Consider the following 21,730-nt stretch of genomic DNA (forward strand, 5'->3'; position numbering starts at 1 on the left):
ATTTATATATATGTATTTAAATACCTATTGTGATCTATTGTGCATAATCTGAATGTGGTAAGGTTAGTGCTAGCAAAAATTATAAATAAAGGGAATGGAAAGTGCTGATTTGTGTTCTATCAAAACCTGCATGCACACAGATTAAGGTAATAATTTTCTTAATGTTTATGCAAAAATATACAGCCTTTCAAGGTTACCTTTGATACAAAACAGAAAATAAGAGAGGTAAAAATGGCTTGGTTTTTTTTATCAGAACGCAAAATGCTTTTCTGAGAAATCTTCAGTGAATATTTTCATTTTCATAAAAATTATTTTTTTCTTAAATAAAAACTCATTTCATCCACAATGTGAGATGTATGATAGTAGTGTTGGCAAAGATATTGTTTGATACCGATCCAGTTTTTCAAAAGCAGTCTGAGAGGGGAGTGTTGCATATTCTATTAATTTGTAAAAGCACTTACATTACTTTTTATGACATATGACTTACTGTTCTTGAGGTGAGTATGAATATGATACTCTTCTAAAAATGAATAAATCATGATTATTTCAAATGTTCTTTTTATGTATTTTACAGCAAAAGACACCATCAGAATCATTCACTGGGCGAGAGAAGAGATCAAATTCACAGTCGTACATTGGGCGACCTATTCAGCTAGACAAGATCTTATTGTCCAAGGTTAAAGTGCCTCACACTTTTGTCATCCACTCTTATACACGGCCAACAGTTTGCCAGTACTGTAAGAAGCTTCTCAAAGGGCTCTTTAGACAGGGTTTGCAGTGCAAAGGTAAGTAAACGCCCTTTAGGAACATAAAAGCTAAGGATAATAAAATCAGTAAATTAGCATTTGAGTAGTTACTATGTAGCCTTACTCATGATTTCTTCACTGAAACTGCCTAGGTGTAGGCACATATACAATTACATTGGATTAAGCTGGAATCAAAATTACAGTAATTGCTGTTCTGCAGGAACTGGCTGTGTGGCTGTTCATTCTTACCCTGTGGTATATCTGCAGTCACTCGCATCTTTTTTCATTCAGGTGTAAATTATCTTGTATTTGGCACTGGGTGAGCATGTGCTCACAGGCGGTTACAGCAGAATAGTTAACACAAAAGACTGTATTCTTATCTTCATTGTGTGCAATCTACAGTCTTATGCTTGAATTGAAGCATGTGCCTGAGTCCCAGCAGTTCAGGGTTTTGGGGGAGTTGTAATGGAAATAAAATAAGGTGAGCTTATATGAAAATTTAAACCCACATTTTTTCAATGTGACTAATGTGCTCTCAAGTCTCATGGTGTTGCACCTTAGCAGGTGTCGAAGTGTATCAAGCCCCTTGGATTGTAGCCTAGATTACTGGCTCACCTTAGCCAGCTAGAGTGCCCATAAATACAAAGCGTTGTGCATGCTGTGGTTTTAGATAACGTTGGCTAACAGATCCTTAAAATCACCTTCCTTCTATTAAAATAAACAATAACTCTCATAGAATTAATTGGTATACTTTGAGTTACTTCTTTGAACTAACACCCTGCAAAAATTCAAAGTTGCATTCATTTAACTTAAGATGTGATTGTGATGTGATTTAACTAAAGCAAAACTTCTGTGAAGGCATCGTCTGTTTCAGTTCATTTTGAATCCCAGGACATAAGCAAATATTAACCTGATTTTTTAAAAAAAAAATATTTGCCTACAGTTTGGCACTGCTGTACCTCAGTTGGTTTTTGGATCAATCTGAAGTTAAATAATTACAAGGATATAGACATCCTTAGTATATTTCTTCCTTCCTGACTCTTTGCTTTTCCAGGTGTGTTAATAAGTTACAGCTCTTACTTTAAGTAAAATGTGTTCATAAGCCAAAAGAAAACAGTTAAAATGACATCTAATAAAGTGCTACTTACACATAAGAAAAAATTAAAGGTAGAGTGAAATAAAATTAGCTGGGAAATAAGGAAGGTATTGAAGGACCCCTCCACTGAAAGCTGACTAGAAGTTGCTTTGCAACGCAAAGAACAAATATTTTCTCAATTACAATTGTTGGCTAGGGTTCTGCTGCTTCAGTTTTCAGTCCTCAGCATTTGATTTGTAGTCAGTCATTCGAGCTGCAGTGGATACACTGCAGCCAGATCAGCTTCTTTCAGTGGAAAAGCAACTCTGGCTTTGCAGCCAAGGACTCGGGTCTCCCAACCGCTCCTCTAGAAGAGGCGAGCACACGCTTCAGCTGCAGCTAGTGCCTCCACCCAACCACCCTCGGTAACGCTTCCTTCCCCCTCAGGGAAGTGCACTTCTACAATCTTCATCCCGTCCCTTCCGCTGGCAGGTGACGTGCAGCCAGGCTCGGGAGCACTCTCTGGGCACGTTAACTTTGTATGAGTGAGATGGTAGGGCTTGACATTTATAGGCTGGATAGCAGGAAAAGATATAATTGTGTCACACAAAAAGAGAAATAATTTTACTCTATCCCATTCTTCTTAACAGACTGTAGGTTCAACTGTCACAAACGCTGTGCTCCTAAAGTGCCAAATAACTGCCTGGGGGAAGTTGCCATTAATGGAGGTAAGTTGCCTTAACAATTGTTTCTGTCATTGTTTAAACCATCAGTTAAACAAAAAAGAAATAGAAAACTGTGACGTGTACAAAGACATGTTTTTCCATTGCTTGGGAGTGGCCTTTCCTCCGCAATATTGCTATTCTATGTCGAAGATGAAGCGTGGGAGGAACACAACAAGCTTGAAGTGTGTGTCTTCCAAATAGGTGGCACTGACAGGCAGGCTCAGCTGTGCCATAGGGGTGCTGTCAGCAGCAGAATGGCCGGGTGATCGTGGCCTGTTGAATGCAGAATGCCAGAGTAAAGCGAAAAGCCACATGCATGAGAAGTTGGCATTCACCTGTCAGATACAAGCAGATGATTGCTTTTTAATCTGGGGAAAAAAAGTGTTTGTTTTAGGATAATCTTCCTGAGAAGGAAAAGCATACCTGGAAGAACTGGGAAGGCCCTCCAGGAAAGAATTCCACTGCTTACTGTTGGCATAAAACTAATTGTATCAGTTGCCAGAAATAAAGGCTTGAATATCTGCCGATTTTCCCATACATGTGCTTTCAGTTTTGTGTCAAGTATAGGAATGTATGGGTAGGCTTGGCAGACGGTACTGGAGAAAAACAGGGTGGTTGTAGATGAGTTGTTGATTGCCTTGAAAATATCGCTTTTCTGTGTGATAAGGGAATGAGAAGTGTGGTGAAGTGTTCAGTTTCTAATGCATATTACCATGTTAAGTTGTCAGCCTAAACTGCTTCTGAGGTTAATAAAGCATTGCCTTATTAGTAATCCTTTTTCAAACTTTATCGGTGATCTACTTTATTGAAGAGATATCAAGAATTTCCAAAATTAGGAATGTTAATTAATATTTTTCGTAGTATTTCTCATAGTAGTGTGACTGTATTACTACAAAGGTTTTCTGTTTAATGGCAATTAGTGTAGGCAAAAGTATTTCAGATGCTGAGTGTCCAACTTGAAACATAAGGTGCATGATTTTCTAGAAGGCTGATGTTGCACTCTTACTGCATGTCCTCTCTGATGCACCTCAAACCAGACTCTTGGAGTCAGTATTTTTTTAATTTTTTTTAATCTTTATAACATTTATACCTCACTTAACCCTTAACCATCCCCTAACATAACTATTTCTTCAGGAGTGCAAGTAATAATGCTTATGGAAGTTTATGGCTTGATTTTTAAATCAGAGAGCTAAACATACACCACGATATGTTAGTTCCATTGATAATGGTAATCCCTGTGATTTGCAGTCAGAGGAAGTAACTAAATCTGCTCATAAATCATAAAATTTTTCCTGCGTAGGTGCAGTTTTAGAGAGGAGTGCAAAACGGGATTGATGAAAATGGCTAAAGAGGAGAGAGGAAGGCAAGCCTTGTTTCTGGACAGCTGGACTAAATGAACAAAATTTACATTTGTTTCTGAATCACACCTTGAAGTTCCCTCTTTCCATCTGAGGCAGCTGTATTTCATCCCTCCAACACACCCTCTGTGCCCCTTCCCCGCCTTTGCTCCACAAGCAGCACGCTACTTTTGTTGACTTGCCTCCTACATTTGAATCTGATGCCGGGCTCGTGGGAAGTGATGGTTTGTCTGAGGAGGAGCTGAGTGAGGAAAGCTTGTGCAAAGCCACTTGGGGTGAGAACACGTACTCCAAGCTTACTCCAAGTGTACTGCTTGAAGCTCTCCATCTTAAAATTTATAGAATTTGGTTTTTCCCCACCAAATAATATCCATAGTATGGTATCCATAGCATCAAAGTAGAACTCTTAATTGTGTCCACTAAATGACTTATATGGAGTCCTTAGGATTATCAAAGGCAATTTCATTCTGGTACCTCCTTTCTATTTTTACAGTAATTTGGTTCACATTATTTTCAAACTTAATAAATAAAATACAGTATCTGTCACTCTGTCCATCTGCTGTGTGATACATCTTCCCCAAAATAGTAAGTGAAGGAAGAGCTGAAGCAGTAGAATTCCGAGTATGGTCTCATTAATAAACACATTATATACTAAATGTAGGAGGTTATTTTTAACTGATTGTGGGTTTATTAAAAATAGATATTAGAAAAGTGTTGTAGGAATAGCAAAGAGAGAGCCTTGCACTGTAAAGTGTCATTCATGACTGGATGACTGTTTCTGCCAGAGATGAAGTATAATGTGTCTCTTAATCACACATCAGTAGCTTATATCCAAATATTTTAAGACTACTGTACGTGGAAAGAAACTTTTCAGCTGTGCACTTCCAATTTGAGTGAAATGCCATCAATTTAAAACATTCTGCTGTCAGCCAGTTCAGTGTGCTTTTTCTTTTGGGGCATCATCTACATTGACTGTCAGGAACCTTCCTCCACACAATTAGGCAAAAGTTTCTTGGTGAGAATATTTGGTGTCTTCCATGTGATTTTACCCTTATTTCAAATTTCTGAAACACTGCAAACATCCCAGAAAAACTAATGCTGTCTTTACTATCTAACGGGACTGATGATTTTGACATGTTAGATCACAGCCTGTATAGCAGCAGATTGAGTTTCAACAAAATGCCCCCAGTTTTTTGTTTTTGTTTTGGGTTTTTTTTGTGGGTGGGGCAAGGGGGGAGACTTGGTTTGTTTGTTTTTGTAATGTAAGTCCTTAGGTAAATAAGTTTAAATTTTTCTCTTCCTTTCTGTCTTCCAGATAAATCCATTCACAAGCAGCAATACAATAAAAAGTTATTTCTTACTTTGAGCTTGTTTAGGCATATCTAATCTTGAAATTGGAAAGTTTAACATAATTTAAATATAAGCTGGAAGGTACTATTAATACTATGCCATAGTCAAATAAGTTAAATCCTAAGTCTTTGTATTTTTTCTATGCTATCTCACATAAGACTTTTTGATATTTATTTAATATTTATTTTCTAAAGGCAGGAGCATTATTTCAATAGCATGGATTACTGTGCAGTCTTCACAGAGAACACTGCTGCAAAGGAAATATCTTTTTTCGAAAAAATATAGTTCACATTATAAGTAATTGTCTTGGGATTTATTTCAGTAGTTCATCATCATGTCATCATCATATTACAAAATTCCTAGTTTTGAAATTACTGTTCTTCTAGCTTCAGTTTGCAGCTGTAGCCTGCCAACAGCCATCAAGTCAGTACACAATGTTCACGCTGTATAGAAAATCTGCCAGAAGATCTCAGAAATAAAGCTCATGAGTATAGAATGTTTGATAGAAGTCCATGGATAAGAAAAATCTGCTTTGACTTTGGCATTTTTTTTAATAGATACTTGTATTTCTGAAAATATTTTGGTTTGATGCACTTCCAGTTTTCTGTAATGATTTTCTAGATGACTGGTTAAAAACCACACTTCACCTACAAAGAGTACTGAGTTGAGATAGACCCAAGCGATGGAGTTCCAAAGAGAACCTGAGTTTTTCTGAAGCTCAAAATGTGTCAGGATGTTGCGACAGGAGTATTGTATGTTTTCAGATAATAACTTCAGAAATTATATTCCAGATCTTCTTAGTCCTGGGGCTGAATCAGATGTGGTCATGGAAGAAGGGAGTGACGACAATGACAGTGAAAGAAACAGCAGTTTTATAGATGACATGGAAGAATCTATAGCTCATGATTCTGAGATGTCTATGACAGGATGCCATAGTGACAACGGGGAAATGCAAGATGCTGATCCGGATCATGATGAGTCTAACAGGATGATCAGGTGAGGTGGGGAGTGAGTGTACCTTCCATCTTCTTTTGTATTTATTTTGAAGTATCATCTCTAGGGTTCAAGGGGGAATATACATGGACATTGAGAATGGAGAGAGCTAGTGACATGTGGTGGTTCTGAAACTGCAGTGAGATTGCTTCACTGAATATATGCATTAGGAATTTAAGAGAAGCTTAAAAATTATTGTTAAGTTGAATTAGCAGCTGAAAACTGATGCACCTGTTTGTTACAGGTCTGTTCTCTTATTAAAATTATGTTGTGAAACTATTTGTGCATGAGCAATAGAGAACAATTTTTTTTTTATTTTTTTTTTTTTAACTTATTTATTTTGACAAGCATTTTTTCCCTGACTAGTAGTGCAATGCTTGGTCATTGAAATGAACAAAAATAAAAATAAAAAAACATGTGTAAGTGGCTATGGTATAATCGGCTCTAATTGTTGGCATTTTTAGATGCCGTTAGACAGAAGGAAAGTTTGACAAATGTGAAGTGGTAGTTTGAAGCAAGTTACAAAATAGATTAGTGGTTTGAAATGACTAATCAGAAGGGAAAATAGGAATTGAGTTGTGCAACTTACCTCAGAAGTGTCTGAAGAGAAGAAAACATTATTCACTTGCTGGAACTGTACAGAATAGTAGGGAAGAAAGTAAGCATTATTCATTGTCAGGGAACCTAAAATGAATTAAGATCCTTTTAGCTGTAATTTCCTTGATGCAAGGGGTCTGTACCTTGAAGAATTATAGAATATTTTTCTTTCTCAGGTCCCAGTTTGACCTGCAGTTTCCTCTTTTATTTTGCTTACTAGCAGCCTGTTTCCGTAACACGTTTCCTTTAGCTCTCTGTTAGTAATGTATACCTGTTGCACTAATAGAATGCAATCCATTTCAACAGTTTTTACCTTCCGCAGCAGTGAACTGTTTTTCCTACTGGCATATTCATCTGCATAGACACTGTATATAGACACCTTGTATCATTGGAACGTAAGCCTGTGCTTATGCCACAAAATCAGTGTCATATAACATTTTGAATGTCCAAGTTGTATTAAATGGACAGCACTGCAGGTTTTCAAAATATAAATATCCAATTATAACTAATAAAACACTGATAACCAAGGTACATGTTTTACTTACTTGAGGGGCATCCCTGTATTTCTAGTACTACTTTCCCACAGTTATTTCTAAGGGTAGTCTCCATATTCATGAATTATTTTTAAGTGATCTATAAAAGGCAAATAAAAAAGGAAACCTCTTGTCAGTACAGACAAGAATAGCTAAATAGGAACTGCGGCTCATTTGATCATTTTTAGGCAAAAAAGAGATGTTAACTGTATGTTACAGTCTTACTGAAACTTTAAAACAGTGCATCTTTTGCATTTTGATTGGAAATTGCCAATTCATAAAATGTTTCTTATTTCCAGGATGCATTACAGTGAAGCAGGGCCATCTGCAGACATCCGCAGTCAAAATAACTGTAGAAACTTAAGATATTATTCTTTTCCTGGGCAGTTTCTGCCCTTTTTTTTGTTGGAGTTTTTGCACTAATAGCTTTGCCAGCAGGACAAAGAGCTCTCTGCACTGTGTTTTCACATACGATGCAGCATCTCCACTTAAAGTTCTGCCAGAAATAGCTAAGCATTTCGGTTTAGGATTGAAGCAGGTTATGAGTCCGTGTTCCATTATGCAGAATCTGCTTTAGGAATGGTTAACTCTAACAGCAAGGAAAGTGGGAAGATGGGCTTGGTTGCTTCTTACACCTCTCCAACTAGATATTCCAGACTTTATCTGATGGTGCTATCAGGCATACTGTCAAGTTCCTATGCCTTCCCGACTTACTGTGCGTCAGCTGAGTCATGGGAAGTTTCAGTGTGCATACATGAGAGTGCAAGGTAATGAGAGTGCAAGGCAATGGGACTTCACTTTAGGTCTCTAGGAACATTTCTCTTAGAGGTTCCAGCAAATTCTCTGCTCTGCCTTGCCAGGGTACGTGCAGCTAGGCAGCTGGCACATTTTCTACTCCGCAAACCATCATCAGACCGTTGTGTGTTTGAACGCAAGAAAGATCACAGGACAGTAATCTGATGGACGATGTTTACTTAGGTTATGGGAGATTCAAGATCATGTACTGGTCTGAGTCATGAATAGCACAGGCTTGAGCTATGGCTCCCACACCCTAGCTGAGGCCCTAGTTATTTACCCATCTTCTTAGCTCATCTTTAGGAATATTGGGGGGGGGGGGGGGGGGGAGTGTGTGTGTGTGTGCGCGTAAGCATTTAGAAGGTCTCTGACATTCTCCTGGTGTAGCATTACAATTTCTTTTCTTTGTAATCTCAAGATAACTTGGAATGACAAAACAAAATAGGGTCCAGTCCAGGTCTGATAGTGATGATAAATATAAGTGTGGATATCGAATATATATATTTTCTTATTTAAAAGATTTTTTTTCTTTTTGTCCAAAGTTACCTTCTTTTTAAAAGCCTTTATTGATTTATTCTTAAGCCCTTCAACCAGCAACAATATTCCATTAATGAGAGTGGTACAATCTGTGAAGCACACAAAAAGGAGAAGTAGCACAGTAATGAAGGAGGGTTGGATGGTTCACTATACGAGCAAGGACACACTGGTAAGAAATGTTAAAAAATACCTGTCTTACTGTACATACTATATGATAGTACAGAATCAAATCCTAGCAATACTTTGATAATTTACAGTCATTCACGTAAGGCATTTTTTTGCAGTATTTGTGTTTCCTAAAGTCCTTACTCTTGTCATAACTGAGGACTGGCACTGCTTGTAAGAAACAGGAGACAGTTAAAACACACAAAAAAATCTGAATACGTCAGTTGCATTATGATAGGAAGCCAAATATGAAGACATTCTGAAGGAAGTAAAAAATAATGTTGACACCTTAGGGGTTCTGGAAAGTAGCTTTGCCTTCCAGCTGCAGTCTCCTAGCTATCATACTGCAAGGTGAATTGAGACTTTCGTAAAATAGATTTAGCGTAGAAAAAAGTTATTTTCATTCCAAGCTGCTAAAACAGGAATAAAGACTTCAGTATGTGGCCTTCTGAAGTGAGCTGAGGTGTTATAACTGATACAAAAAGAAAGTTGAATTATTTTAGCAGCATACCTGTAGCAAATTGCACTGAATGTAATGCCGACATTGAAGTGACATTTTAAATCTTAAAAACTTGGACAATTTGAATGGAGCTAGGTTATTACCGAAGCAACAGAGGGTGGCCCTATAAATCCTAAACTCAAATATAAAGTCCTCATAAAAATCTTGTAACAGCAAATGAATCTTTATCATTCACAATTCATTTCTTCAAACTTAAGCGAAACATTTTGGAAGTGATGCTTTTGAGAAATGAACATTTCATTAATTTACTTGGAAAATGCTAGAAAGATTTTTCCCTTGTTTTTCATTGCAGAGGAAACGACATTACTGGAGACTGGACAGCAAATGCATTACACTTTTTCAAAATGATACTGGAAGCAAGTATTACAAAGTAAGGAATATTTGTCAGTCTCTCTTTTTACCAGCAGAATATAATGACTAAATTGCTGAATTAATAGTTACTTACTAAAAGTACACTAGTATTATAACTTTGATCTATGTTTGTTTTAATTATTTAAGCTGCATATGTGTGTTTTGCCCTTCACAAAGGCAGATCAGAAAGTTGTCAGCTAACAAGGACCTGTAAAATACATGTTGTGGAAATGGAAGGTTTTTATACAGGGGCAATTCAGTACCAGTGGCAAATTCTGCAAAGAAACTCATCTGACATTCTTTCATTCATAGTACAAATTCTTTCCAAACAATTAGGTATAGTATGTATTATTTTAATTCTGTCCTTTGGACATTATGCTGTGATTTTGATTGTAAAAGATTGTTTTAATGCTTATATCCTTTTACCTGAGGCATTTAAGCTCCTCAGGCATTACTGCAATAGGTTTTAATAATGGAAAGTATATTTTTCATACGGCTTCCTCTCATGAAATACATCAGTGAAATGTGCCCTAAGTGTTATTCAAGATGAAACAACCAAGTTTACACCTATGTAAACGGTGGATTTGGAATCTTAACACTGAATGATTTATTCTGCAAATAATTTATTGCAAATAAATTTTATTAAATAAGGAGTCAACAGGGTTTAATTTTCTAGTGGAGTTCTGTTGATGTAAGGATGGTTCTGCTCTTTTCTGATGGCCCCCCACTGCTCTCTTTGATAAGTTTAATTAAATAATTAAAGTTCTACTTGGTCTTGGAAATAAACATTTAGTATTTTACTATCAACAGTCCTCTGTGTCATGGAGTTTCAGGTTACAAGAACCTTTTTGTTTGTACAAGAAGCATGTGGTTAAAAACAACAGCTAATATCATAAATCAGTTAAAGTTCATGCTTTAGTTTCATATGTTGATAATCTTTACATAGAAAGTAAAACTTTTTTTTCATTTTAGGAAATCCCATTGTCTGAAATTTTGTCTCTGGAACCTGCAAAAACTTTCACTTTGCTGCCTCAAGGAGCCAATCCTCATTGTTTTGAAATAAGCACAGCAAATATAGTCTATTATGTTGGAGAAAACATAGAAAACCTCTCAAGTGTTCCACTGAATAACAGTGTTATCACCAGTGGTATTGGCATTGATGTGGCACGAATGTGGGAGATGGCCATACAGCATGCTCTGATGCCCGTCATCCCTAAAGGGGCATCAACTGGGTCAGGACCCAGCCTGCACAGTAAGTTTATTCATTTCCTCTATTTCAGATAAGTAGAGTCATATCACAAATGGCGTTGCTCAATCTGCTGCACACATTGAAAGAAAGTATTGCACAGCTAGTAAAGGCTATTCTGTCGTGGCTTGTCACCTGTCTGCATGTTATTTTAAACACTGCAGTTTCTCATCCGTGTGTTTCCAGTTTATAATAGGACATCTGTATTAATATACAGAATGCAGATTTGTTAGTGAGCAAATAGTTGTTACATTAGTAAGGCATCTTATCCACATTTCTGTTGCTGACGTGAGTAATAGCCTTCTTGTGCAGAGGCATGAAGTTTTCTGAGCTCCAGTTGGGAATTGATAGATTTTTCCCATCATGACTGTAATTTATGTTTCCAGCTATCTGCAGAAGCAGCTCTTCACTCTTCAGGTCACTGCAGCGTAGATGATATGCTCCCTTTCATCACATTTGGCTGTACAACTGCCACAAACATTGTCTCATGCTGAGATGAAATGAGCTCAAGTGTGAAGCACAGCTGTTCTAAGCACAACAAGGCATGGATGTTACCCAGGACCAAAAGGACTGAATATTGTTTTTGCCTCCAATTTACATACCTTTAGGTAGTTCTCTAAAAAGATGACAGCTTATGTAAACCAAACATAAAACTCGTTTAAATCTAGCCCAGGTACTGATAACAAAGTAGCACAGAGCAAACAATTCCCCACTATTAGGCATGTGCTACTGTGCTTCCTCTGCTATGTGTACTCAGCCTAGTCAGTGTAAAGCAAATTTGGGTATGTCTACACAATTTGGATTAGACCTTTTGTTGCAATATACAGCCGCTTTAGCACTTGACATCTGGATGCTATTAATGCAGCGCAAAATGCTAATGAGACCGCAAGCCCTTCGGAAACCAAGTAATACAACAGGCTGTGGCATTACATCTCCAGGCACAACAGCTCCCATATCAGATTAGATCAGCTCTGTCCTTTGCTTTCTTGACTGGGTTCCTGCATAAAATAGTGTCAAATTCTGGGTGTCATTTCAATCAGGCTAGTTGTCTAGTGCCCCTGGTTTGAACCCAGTGTAGCTAAACAAATCACCTAAAATGCTGGACTGGGAATGACAGCTGTCTTCTTTCCCTCTTGAGAAGTTTGAAAATTTTCTTTACAAGTTAATACTTATCTTTGGGGTTTTTGTGTGAAAATTAAGGTTGTCTGAGACCTTTAGAACAAATTCCTGTGGGGAGTGAGAATGATAGCAACCTTCTGTCTTCTGCTCAAAGTGTAACACTTGTCCATGTCTTTCTCCATATTTTTTTTTTCATGTAAACACAAAGCAGTACATACATTTGAAAACAAATTGGCAATGATAAAAAGCCTCTATGTAACTGAAACATTCCATTCCAAAACCAGTCTATTCCTAAGGAAAGGATGAGGGAATAAGCCATATGGGGCAGAAGTTACTCATGCTACCTACTGCACTTGGGAGAGGTGCTGATGGCTAGTAGTGAGCGTCTTCAATGTGTAATACAGGCTTTGTAATAGAGGACACTTGCTTTGATGAGGCTGAAATCCATACTAAGAAAATGAAGTCAGCATGAACAGGATTCTAGGCAGAGGGTAGGAGACAGAAGCAGCAGTGCTCCAAAGAACCATTCTTTCCTCCCTAAAATGACATCTTTTTGTAATGCAGTGGGCAATAGACATATTCTCATGTTTTATTGAACCCCTCAGTAGGTTTGTAGTTCAAAATGCTTGTGGCATCATCCTAAGCTCTGAATTTGTACAGTTTGGATCTGATGTTTGTTGTATTAAAGCACGAGTGCAAGTTTTTGTTTCCATTATGTGTTTTAATAATGTCTCTTAAGCCAATTGAAATGTATGTTACTTTTAACAGTATGCAGACCCATTTGAATGCATATTGGCCTTCATCTGAATAGCATCAAATACATTGTAGGTGACACTATAAGTAAAAATTATTATTAAATCCACTAAATAAAAAGTTTACCCTAGTTGCAGTTGTGTTACTTGCATGAGATACAAAGCCCCAAAATAGAATGGAAGAAAGCAATAATAAGCTTATAAATGGGAATTATGAGATTCCAGTATTAAAAAATTAATAATGAAATTTATAATTCTCTTCTTTTCCATACACTGCGAAACTGTTGTTCAAGTCACATATTTGTGGGCTGGTGTAATTTTATACTGGCTGGTGGATGAACAAGCTGACCTAATTGGTCCAATTTCTAGAGCTGTCAGTAGATACTGATGTAATGTAAATGTCATTTCCTATTACTACATGTTTGAACTAAAAGCACAGCAATGTAAAGTATATCTTACTTTCTTCCCCAGGGGATATATCCATCAGTATTTCTGTGTCAAACTGCCAAGTTCAAGAAAATGTGGTGAGTGTTCTTTGGATGCTGGTGCTAGACATGCTGTGATTAAGCTTGCAAAGTCATTGATCTGCTTTGCAAAGAGCAATGTTAGAGGAGTTCCCGTCAGACATTTTTCACTTGCTTTGTAGAAATTAACAAACAATTAGCTTTGCTAACTTGAGAAAAGTCATCTTCATGGTACCTTTTCTTAAGACACAAGAGTTACATATGGGTAATTTCACGTAACACAGAAATTAACTATGGATCCCTGCAGGATGTTAATTACCAAAAGGACAAGCGAGCTGTAGAAGTTATTAGTTCGTGGAATTTGTCAGCTGAACTTCATAGAGCTAATCACAAGCCTTGATAGATATACTATTTCCTGTCATCACTGAGAGATCAGATATTCTCTGTTGTATGAAGATGAAACTCTATCCAAAGGAAGAGTTACATATGTTGTTACACATATGTAAAGAATTCTGAGTTTCTTTTACACTAGGACTGTTAGACACAGGACATGCAGTCAAGGTAAACAGTCACACTGCTGATTTTCTGTCGCGTGGGCAGGGGAAGTAAACAGGACTCCCTGCAGCCAAGTAAAGCTTTGGGGCAGCTCTGGTATTTGCCAGAAGAAGGTTGCCTGCTAGGGATGTGTCCATTTGTTTCCTAAGAAATAGCAAGACAGCCTTTATTATCAACTCCTTGGTGTTCTTTTACTCTTAGTCATATATGCTGCTGGTTAAATATCAGGAAAATGAAACTGAGCTCCAAGATTTGAGGTTTGTTTGGGTCTCCCAAATGAATCTTTCAACAGCTTGTGCTTTAGCCTGTGTTTAGGCACTAAGTAGTAGTGAGACGTGAGACTGCCTCTCTGGCATGGACGGAACATTTTACATCTCTCAGTGGACAAACACAAAATGCCAAAACCCAGAACTGCTGATACTCACAAAGCTTTCTATAAACTAAGAAACCACTTGGATTTCCATGGCTGACATGAGTTGACATAGGAACTTTTTCAAGAAAATTTTAAATTCGTAATGTCTTCCTCTTCATGAAACCCAGCAGTCATTCCTAGATCTGGGATCCTGGGACTTCTGGGTAGAATGTTGCTTGCAAGACCCTCTTTATTCCATATGAACTTTTGTCTTCAGGTTTCACAAAGTTTAAGTATAATACTGTGTGCTGGGGGCTACTTGCCTGGAAGATGGCAGTGGTTGAAACCTATCAAAGATTCAGCAGCTTTTACAGCAATTGCAGTTAACATGGCTTTTAAGAAAATCTGCGTGAATGTTTTTGGCAGATAATATATTTTGAAATGTACTATAGTAAATGTATGCTAATTCCCACTAGAAAAAAGCAAATTATATATGAATTTTGTTTCCATACCTCATGGCTTAGTATTTGTTATGTTTATATAAACAGGATATTAGCACCGTATACCAAATCTTCCCAGATGAGGTGTTGGGATCAGGACAGTTTGGAATTGTTTATGGAGGTAAGACTTTGGTATGTTGTACAATTATGCTTAAGATAGAAAATTTCTTGAATGATGAAGTATTTGGACTCTGAAATGTTTTGTTCCAGAAATTAGCTGCCCATTGTTTTATGTAAGTAGTATTCTTTAAACAGTGAAACTGTTTTTTGTTGACAAAGTCTTTTTGTAATTTGAAGTTTTCTACCCAGCAGTGGGTCAGTGTATATTAATAGCTTCATATTCTCTATAAGTTCTATTAAAGAAAGCCCTGAAGGGCAGAAAACTGTACTTTTTGAGAACTATAATGGATGAAAAAAAAAAAATTCTTCTTCCTGTTGTTTTTCTTGGTGTGATTTTGTGAGCTTTTTTCTTTGTTTTTCAGTAGTTTGTTAGAATTGTTTCTCTCTCTTATTTTTTTATCAATTTTTCCTCTCTTTTTCCTCCTTTTTTTTCGGCAGTTTTTGGGGGTGTATTTAGGTACAGCTGTTGTTTGGACAGTGTGAAGTGAGAACTAACAACAAATTTCTCACTGAAGAATCTCTGTGGCTCTCTGATAAACCTGGGACATGCACACACATGCCTAAGGGCGATCACCTATTTCATTATTTGCTAGGCTGGAGCTACTATCAAAGGACTAAGCCTACAACCTGCCAGTTGCAGAGAATACAGCTTAGGTATATGAACAAGCATATAGATATATATATATATCAGAAAGTTAACTTTGCATCTTTACTGTTGAAATGCAGAGCTGACTTTCTCGTATGTGTATGTTTCTTACGTGTTTAAACAGCTTTGTCAGGTGATAATAAGAGAAATTCTCTTGTCAAAGGGTAGAAAGAAGGGAAATGACAGAAAACTTTTAATGACTTAGTGGCTTAATTTGCTGCAAACCTGCTCTGAAAATTACTTGGTTGTGGCCATTTGTACAACCCAGTGAAAGTGGAACACTGTTCAGAATTAATCATGTTAATTGATAGAGGCCTTTTGTTTTATTAATGCAGGAAAACATCGCAAAACAGGAAGAGATGTTGCCATTAAAATAATTGACAAACTAAGGTTTCCAACTAAACAGGAAAGTCAACTTCGTAATGAAGTTGCAATTTTACAGGTATTTTTCTATCCTTTTTTACTGTATTAACTCCATTTATACATTTCTATAAATACCAGATAATATGATAATTATTTTAATTTATAATCACTAGTATTTTTTCAAAAATAATAAAAAATACTAGTATTTTTGCTGCTTAATCTGCATAAACAGCCAAGACCAAATGTATTGGCAATGTCACGTTATGAATTACAATTTCTGTGGTTTTAAGCACCAGGCATGATAAGGAAAATGTATGTTTGTTAAACTAATTTGAAGTTCATCCATTCTCTTGTATTGTCCCCAGAAATTTCATGCCTCTTGCCTACAGTTTAGGCACACGGTTTAAATTATGAAAGACTGAAATGTTTAGGGGAAATACTGAAACTGGTTTAGGGGGGTCTGAAGACTAGCTATGTAATGATAAAACCTCCTGGTCATGTTGGGAAATCTAGTGCTGTATTTATCTTTAATAGAATCTTCATCATCCTGGGGTTGTGAATCTGGAGTGTATGTTTGAGACGCCAGAAAGAGTGTTTGTTGTTATGGAAAAACTCCATGGAGACATGCTGGAGATGATCTTATCAAGTGAAAAGGGCAGATTGCCAGAGAGAATAACAAAGTTTTTAATTACTCAGGTAAGAAATTAATTATAGACCTAGAAGGAGTTTTGAGGTCAATTATTATCACTGTTTCTTACGTTTTGCTTTTGGCATAATTTACTTGCCTGATTTACGAAAGCCTGAATTGTAATATCAGGGATGGTAAGACAGCTTTGTGTACATTATCTGATAGGTAGGAAACCATGAAGAGGCCCTAGAACTAGACACTTGTACAGCTGTCTGGCTACTGGATGGAAGGGCTGTCAAACTACAGTTTCTCATATGCTTGAAGGATTAAGCACAAGAAGGGGATGCGAAGTACTAACAGCAAACTGTTGAAGACCTACACAAAGAAATTTAAGCCTCTTCAACAGCCCCATACCTAACCATTGCAGTTCGTCATAGGCACTTTTGTGCATATTTTCTGTGCTGAAATTGGATCTTGGCACTACCTCTGATTAAACGAGTCTGTTTTCCTATATGACTTCTGTTAACAATGTGATCTGGGATTCTTCTTGTTCTTCCTGTTGTCATATTATTGTATTGATTCTTGGCTGCCCAAACACTGGTTTAATTTTAGATACACTGTTGAGTGGAGAGCCACCTCAGAGTCAGGGCAGCCTGTGTTTCGGCAGTCAGGAAAAAGAAAGGAGCAGGAACAACAGTGTTACGGTGGAAGTTTATTATTTGGGTGTCATGGTTTAACCCCAGCCAGCAACTAGGCACCACGCAGATGCTCACTCACTTCCCCCCCACTCAGTGGGATGGGGGAGAGAATCAGGGGAAAAAAGTAAAAAGTGGGTTGAGATACATAGTTTAGTAGGACAGAAAGGAAGAAAGTAATAATGATGATGATGATAAAGACGGTTTAACTGGACAGAAAGGAAGAATATGATGATTATAATAATAATAACAACAATAATAATAAAATGACAATAATAATAATAAAAGGATTGTAATATACAAGTGATGTACAATGCAATTGCTCACCACCCGCTGACCGATGCCCAGTTTAGTCCCTGAGTGGTGATTCCCCCAGCCCCACCCCCCACCCCAGTTTATATACTGGACATGACGTCCCATGGTATGGAATACCCCACTGGCCAGTTTGGGTCAGCTGTCCTGGCTGTGTCCCCTCTCAACTTCTTGTGCCCCTCCAGCCTCCTTGTTGGCTGGGCATAAGAAGCTGAAAAAATCCTTGACTTTAGACTAAACACTACTTAGCAACAACTGAAAACATCAGTGTGTTATCAACATTCTTCTCATACTGAACTCAAAACATAGCACTATACCAGCTACTAGGGAGAAAGTTAACTCTTCCCAGCTGACACCAGAACATTGGGGTAGAACGTAGCATTTTTCAGGCTTTCATGGGCAAAATTGCCACCAGCTTCAGAATTTGGTTTCTTGCCTTCCCAGGTTCATTCAGATTCTTCACCATTCCCTGCTCTAATGTAGTGGGAAATGCTGCCAGCCCCTGACCAGACACAAGGAATGGAGTTAAAGCCCCAGGAACAGGATGGTTATCTGTTGCACTCTGTTGCCATGTTCTTGTGTGTATGTCAGAATAAAAATACATGCAATGCTCCTTATGCATTCTTTCCTCAAGAAAATGCTTAAATTGAATCACTTAGTATTTCTGTGAAATTTTTGGGGTGAATTTAGATCTCAAAGGTCATTTTGCAAATGTTTCTGCATCCAACGATTTCACACAAAAAAAGTAAATAAGTACTTAGAACCTAGTTTTTAAAAAAATGTTTAGAATATAAAGTCTTTGGAGAGGAAAGAATCCTATTCCGTACAGTGAAACATCAAGAAAATTTGAGGCACAGTAAATAATAGATGACGTTTTTGCTTTTTTTTCCATCATAGACATTCTTGTAAAAGGTACATTCTTGTTGGACTCTTTCTCTCTACACCAGTCCTTCCTTCTCTGATCACTGATATTGTCTGAACAATATAAAACAAAAACAAGTATGACATTTAAAACTTAATTTCTTTCTGATTTGTTTCTTCTCAGATCCTTGTTGCTTTAAGACATCTTCATTTCAAAAATATTGTTCATTGTGACCTCAAACCAGAAAATGTGTTATTGGCATCAGCTGATCCTTTCCCACAGGCAAGTAGAAAATGCCCTTTCTTAAGATAAATTGTTCAAATTAGTAACTGATAGCAATGATTATTTTATGAACAAACAAAAAAGTGATTAATGACCTGTCTGTATCTCCTCCAGGAACTACACAGAATTTTTAGATATGAAAAAACTGATCACTTATTCAAAAAACTTTCCAAAGAAGACACGTTTGAAAATCCTTGCCTTTTGTCATTTCCCTAAAATATTCAACTAGATTTTCAAGTGTGACATAACTAATTGTGCAATTGTTTCTAATTTGCTCACCATTACAACACAAATTACTTATCTGGCTGATTCAGTCTAGATAAGTGATGATTTGCAGGCAGTCACTGGAAAGACAGTTATTTTTCTGAAAGTTGGGATAGAGCTCATGAAGAACAAGAGCTGCTTCTTTAATTTTATGAATTTAAATGCCAGGTAGATTGCAGAATATTTAAATACACTTTCTGGCTCATTGTTTTATTTCTCATTAAAAGGTATTTGTATTAGCTCCTGTTACCTTTGGTCTGCAGAGTTCATCTATAATCTCCTCCAGCTGCCCATATTCACAAGGGAGCACTATTGATAATTTGTAAATAATACCAATATTAATAATTGCAAAGGAAGGATCCATACTGAGGCATTAAGTGAGAATTTTTAAGCAGCTAAATCTGTCCCTCTGAAGAAATCAGACAAGGTTTGCAGAGAGGCAGGGTCCGCAATACAGTAAAAGTAGAAGTCCAAGAACTAAGTTTTATCAACTTGCTTCATTTAGGAAAAAGCCATAGGTAAAACAATTTTACTGATTGCCATGTTCTTATGCTATGAATGAATAAGTATTACTTTATATTACTACTTTCACCAGGAGCCTGAGCTGTTAGGCCCATCTAAAACTGTATTTATTTTATTCTAAGTTGTCCTGTTACTGATTTTACTGTGGTTTATTCATGGAATGAAGGAATAGAGGAGATGCAATGGACTGGTCTAATGTCTCGGTGGATTAAGGGTATTCCTCTCAAAGAGGACTTTAAAAAAAGTGTCCTTGAAGGAACAATAGAGATGCATCTTGCAACTAAACCATGATAAAAGTTCCTCAACTATGTATTTGATAATAAAAATAACTTCTGCCTTACTATCGCATTTTTCTTGAAACAGGTAAAACTTTGTGATTTTGGCTTTGCCCGAATCATTGGAGAGAAATCATTTAGGCGTTCAGTTGTAGGAACACCAGCCTACCTTGCTCCAGAAGTGCTGAGGAACAAAGGCTATAACAGATCTCTGGATATGTGGTCTGTGGGTGTCATCATTTATGTAAGCCTCAGTGGTACCTTTCCATTCAATGAAGATGAAGACATACATGACCAAATCCAGAATGCCGCTTTCATGTATCCACCTAATCCATGGAAAGAAATTTCTCATGAAGGTAATATCTGTTTGCAGCTGTTTTTATATAAATGCTAAAAAAGAGTAGTTGTATTTTGCTTTTATATTTTTTTTTCCCCTGTACATACCGGTGAAACAAAAAAGATTTGAAATTTCAAGGTACCATAATGTACCATAATGTAATGTCTCTGTTTTTTGCTATCAGCTGCTTTAGACATTTCCTGCAGAGCATGTATAGACTGCATATGGCATAATCCTCTAGCATGAGATCTCTCCAGGAGGTGTTGAAGGAGGCACATAGCCACCTACAGATTGGGTTGCTGCAGAATCTTCTGGAGAACCTCAGCTGCTGGAACTGGTGTTGCTTATATTTACTTCTGTACCTCTTCTTTCAGCTCTAGTGCTTCTGCAGCCTTTTTCTCGTTCTACTTGTGACAGTAATTTAGTTTCCATTCAGTAGGATGCTGTACCCTGACAGTCTTTCTGTGGAGAAGGTAAAAAAGACTGAACAATTCCAAGCAGATGAGGTTTCAAGAACAGTGTGAGAATGTGTCATAGAAGAGACTTTCTGCAGGGGGGGAAGGCTTGGAGATAACCAATGAGACTTTTGAAACTAGAGTTCTGGTCTATGGCATCAAAGACTTTTGCTAGTAAAAGAACAACGTGAATAATTAAGTATGAACATCTTTAATGAAGGTAAATGAATTCTAAACAAAACTAAGTAGGGCATTTAACAAAAATATCAGTTCTGGTTTCACTAACATTTTCTTGCACATAACAAGCATTTTCAGGCAGCTTGATTTTTCTTTGGGGTTTGGGGGTTTTTAATCATTATCTTTATGTCCTTAGCTTTTTGCAAGATTGCTTCATAAGTCTTAAAGCAAAGGAAACATATTTATAAACATCAGATTCTTATCTTTTTTTCTGAATTGAAATATGTAACAAATTGAATTAAAATACTAGCATTTACAATTTCCATTATTTACAGTACTTTTTTTCTGGGTTTCAGGTGACGTGTTTAACTGACATGTTAAATGTAGCTTAGAGAAGTGTGCCTACTGCTTGCTATAGTATATATTATGGCCATGTGAGATTCTCAGCTGAAAAATGCTTTGAGTGCATTGTCTGTTGTTTTACCTCAGTGGCAGATGAAGTTTGATGAGATCTGTTGGGGGGAGGGGGCTATAAATCTGCACAATTACACACTGAAGTCCCCCTGAACCTCCACACACTTCTGATATGTAAGCTGACAGAATCTGTTGGCAGCAATGCTTCATCTGGCGCTAGAGATAAGCAAACAGCAATCAACACAGAAGAGGCTGCAAGAAATTGTCTCTTACAAGTTTCTACTGTGATAGACAGAAGATCAATTTCTACAGTCAGAGGTGAAGATTCAGTAGAGCACCTACAGAAAACTCACCTACTGGGATGCTATCTCTTCTTTTATAGAATCACAGCCTTCATTAAGAGTTAATGGATATCAGGCTGCAAACATACAGAATGGAGGGAAAGAACACACTTGAACAAATTACTAAGTTAAAATCTGCTTATACATTGTGATTTCATTATGTATTTTGAATTGCTAGCTGATGAGCCACTCTGTTGTGCTAAACAAAAATCTGAAAAAAAGTTCAAAAAGATCCATTAAGTTTAACACAGGATGTTGGAGTATAGATCTCTGTCCAAGTATTACTTGATAATGCTGATTTTTA

The 21,730-nt window shown here is 37.1% G+C and overlaps 1 protein-coding gene across 2 annotated transcripts in view; it reads left to right on the plus strand.

Annotated features, from left to right (window-relative positions):
* Positions 1 to 21,730, plus strand: part of PRKD1 (protein kinase D1) — a 150,538-nt gene that overhangs the window by 116,387 nt on the left and 12,421 nt on the right. For both annotated transcript variants that reach the window (XM_075030349.1, XM_075030350.1), the window contains 12 exons: positions 575 to 785; positions 2,472 to 2,549; positions 6,046 to 6,250; positions 8,755 to 8,878; positions 9,687 to 9,764; positions 10,718 to 10,997; positions 13,334 to 13,386; positions 14,782 to 14,854; positions 15,835 to 15,941; positions 16,397 to 16,558; positions 18,543 to 18,641; positions 19,791 to 20,058. In XM_075030349.1, the coding sequence (XP_074886450.1) occupies positions 575 to 785; positions 2,472 to 2,549; positions 6,046 to 6,250; positions 8,755 to 8,878; positions 9,687 to 9,764; positions 10,718 to 10,997; positions 13,334 to 13,386; positions 14,782 to 14,854; positions 15,835 to 15,941; positions 16,397 to 16,558; positions 18,543 to 18,641; positions 19,791 to 20,058 (1,738 nt within the window). The remainder of the gene's footprint in view (positions 1 to 574; positions 786 to 2,471; positions 2,550 to 6,045; positions 6,251 to 8,754; positions 8,879 to 9,686; positions 9,765 to 10,717; positions 10,998 to 13,333; positions 13,387 to 14,781; positions 14,855 to 15,834; positions 15,942 to 16,396; positions 16,559 to 18,542; positions 18,642 to 19,790; positions 20,059 to 21,730) is intronic.

This window comes from Buteo buteo, chromosome 6 (genome assembly GCF_964188355.1).
Source record: "Buteo buteo chromosome 6, bButBut1.hap1.1, whole genome shotgun sequence".
NCBI lineage: Eukaryota > Metazoa > Chordata > Aves > Accipitriformes > Accipitridae > Buteo > Buteo buteo.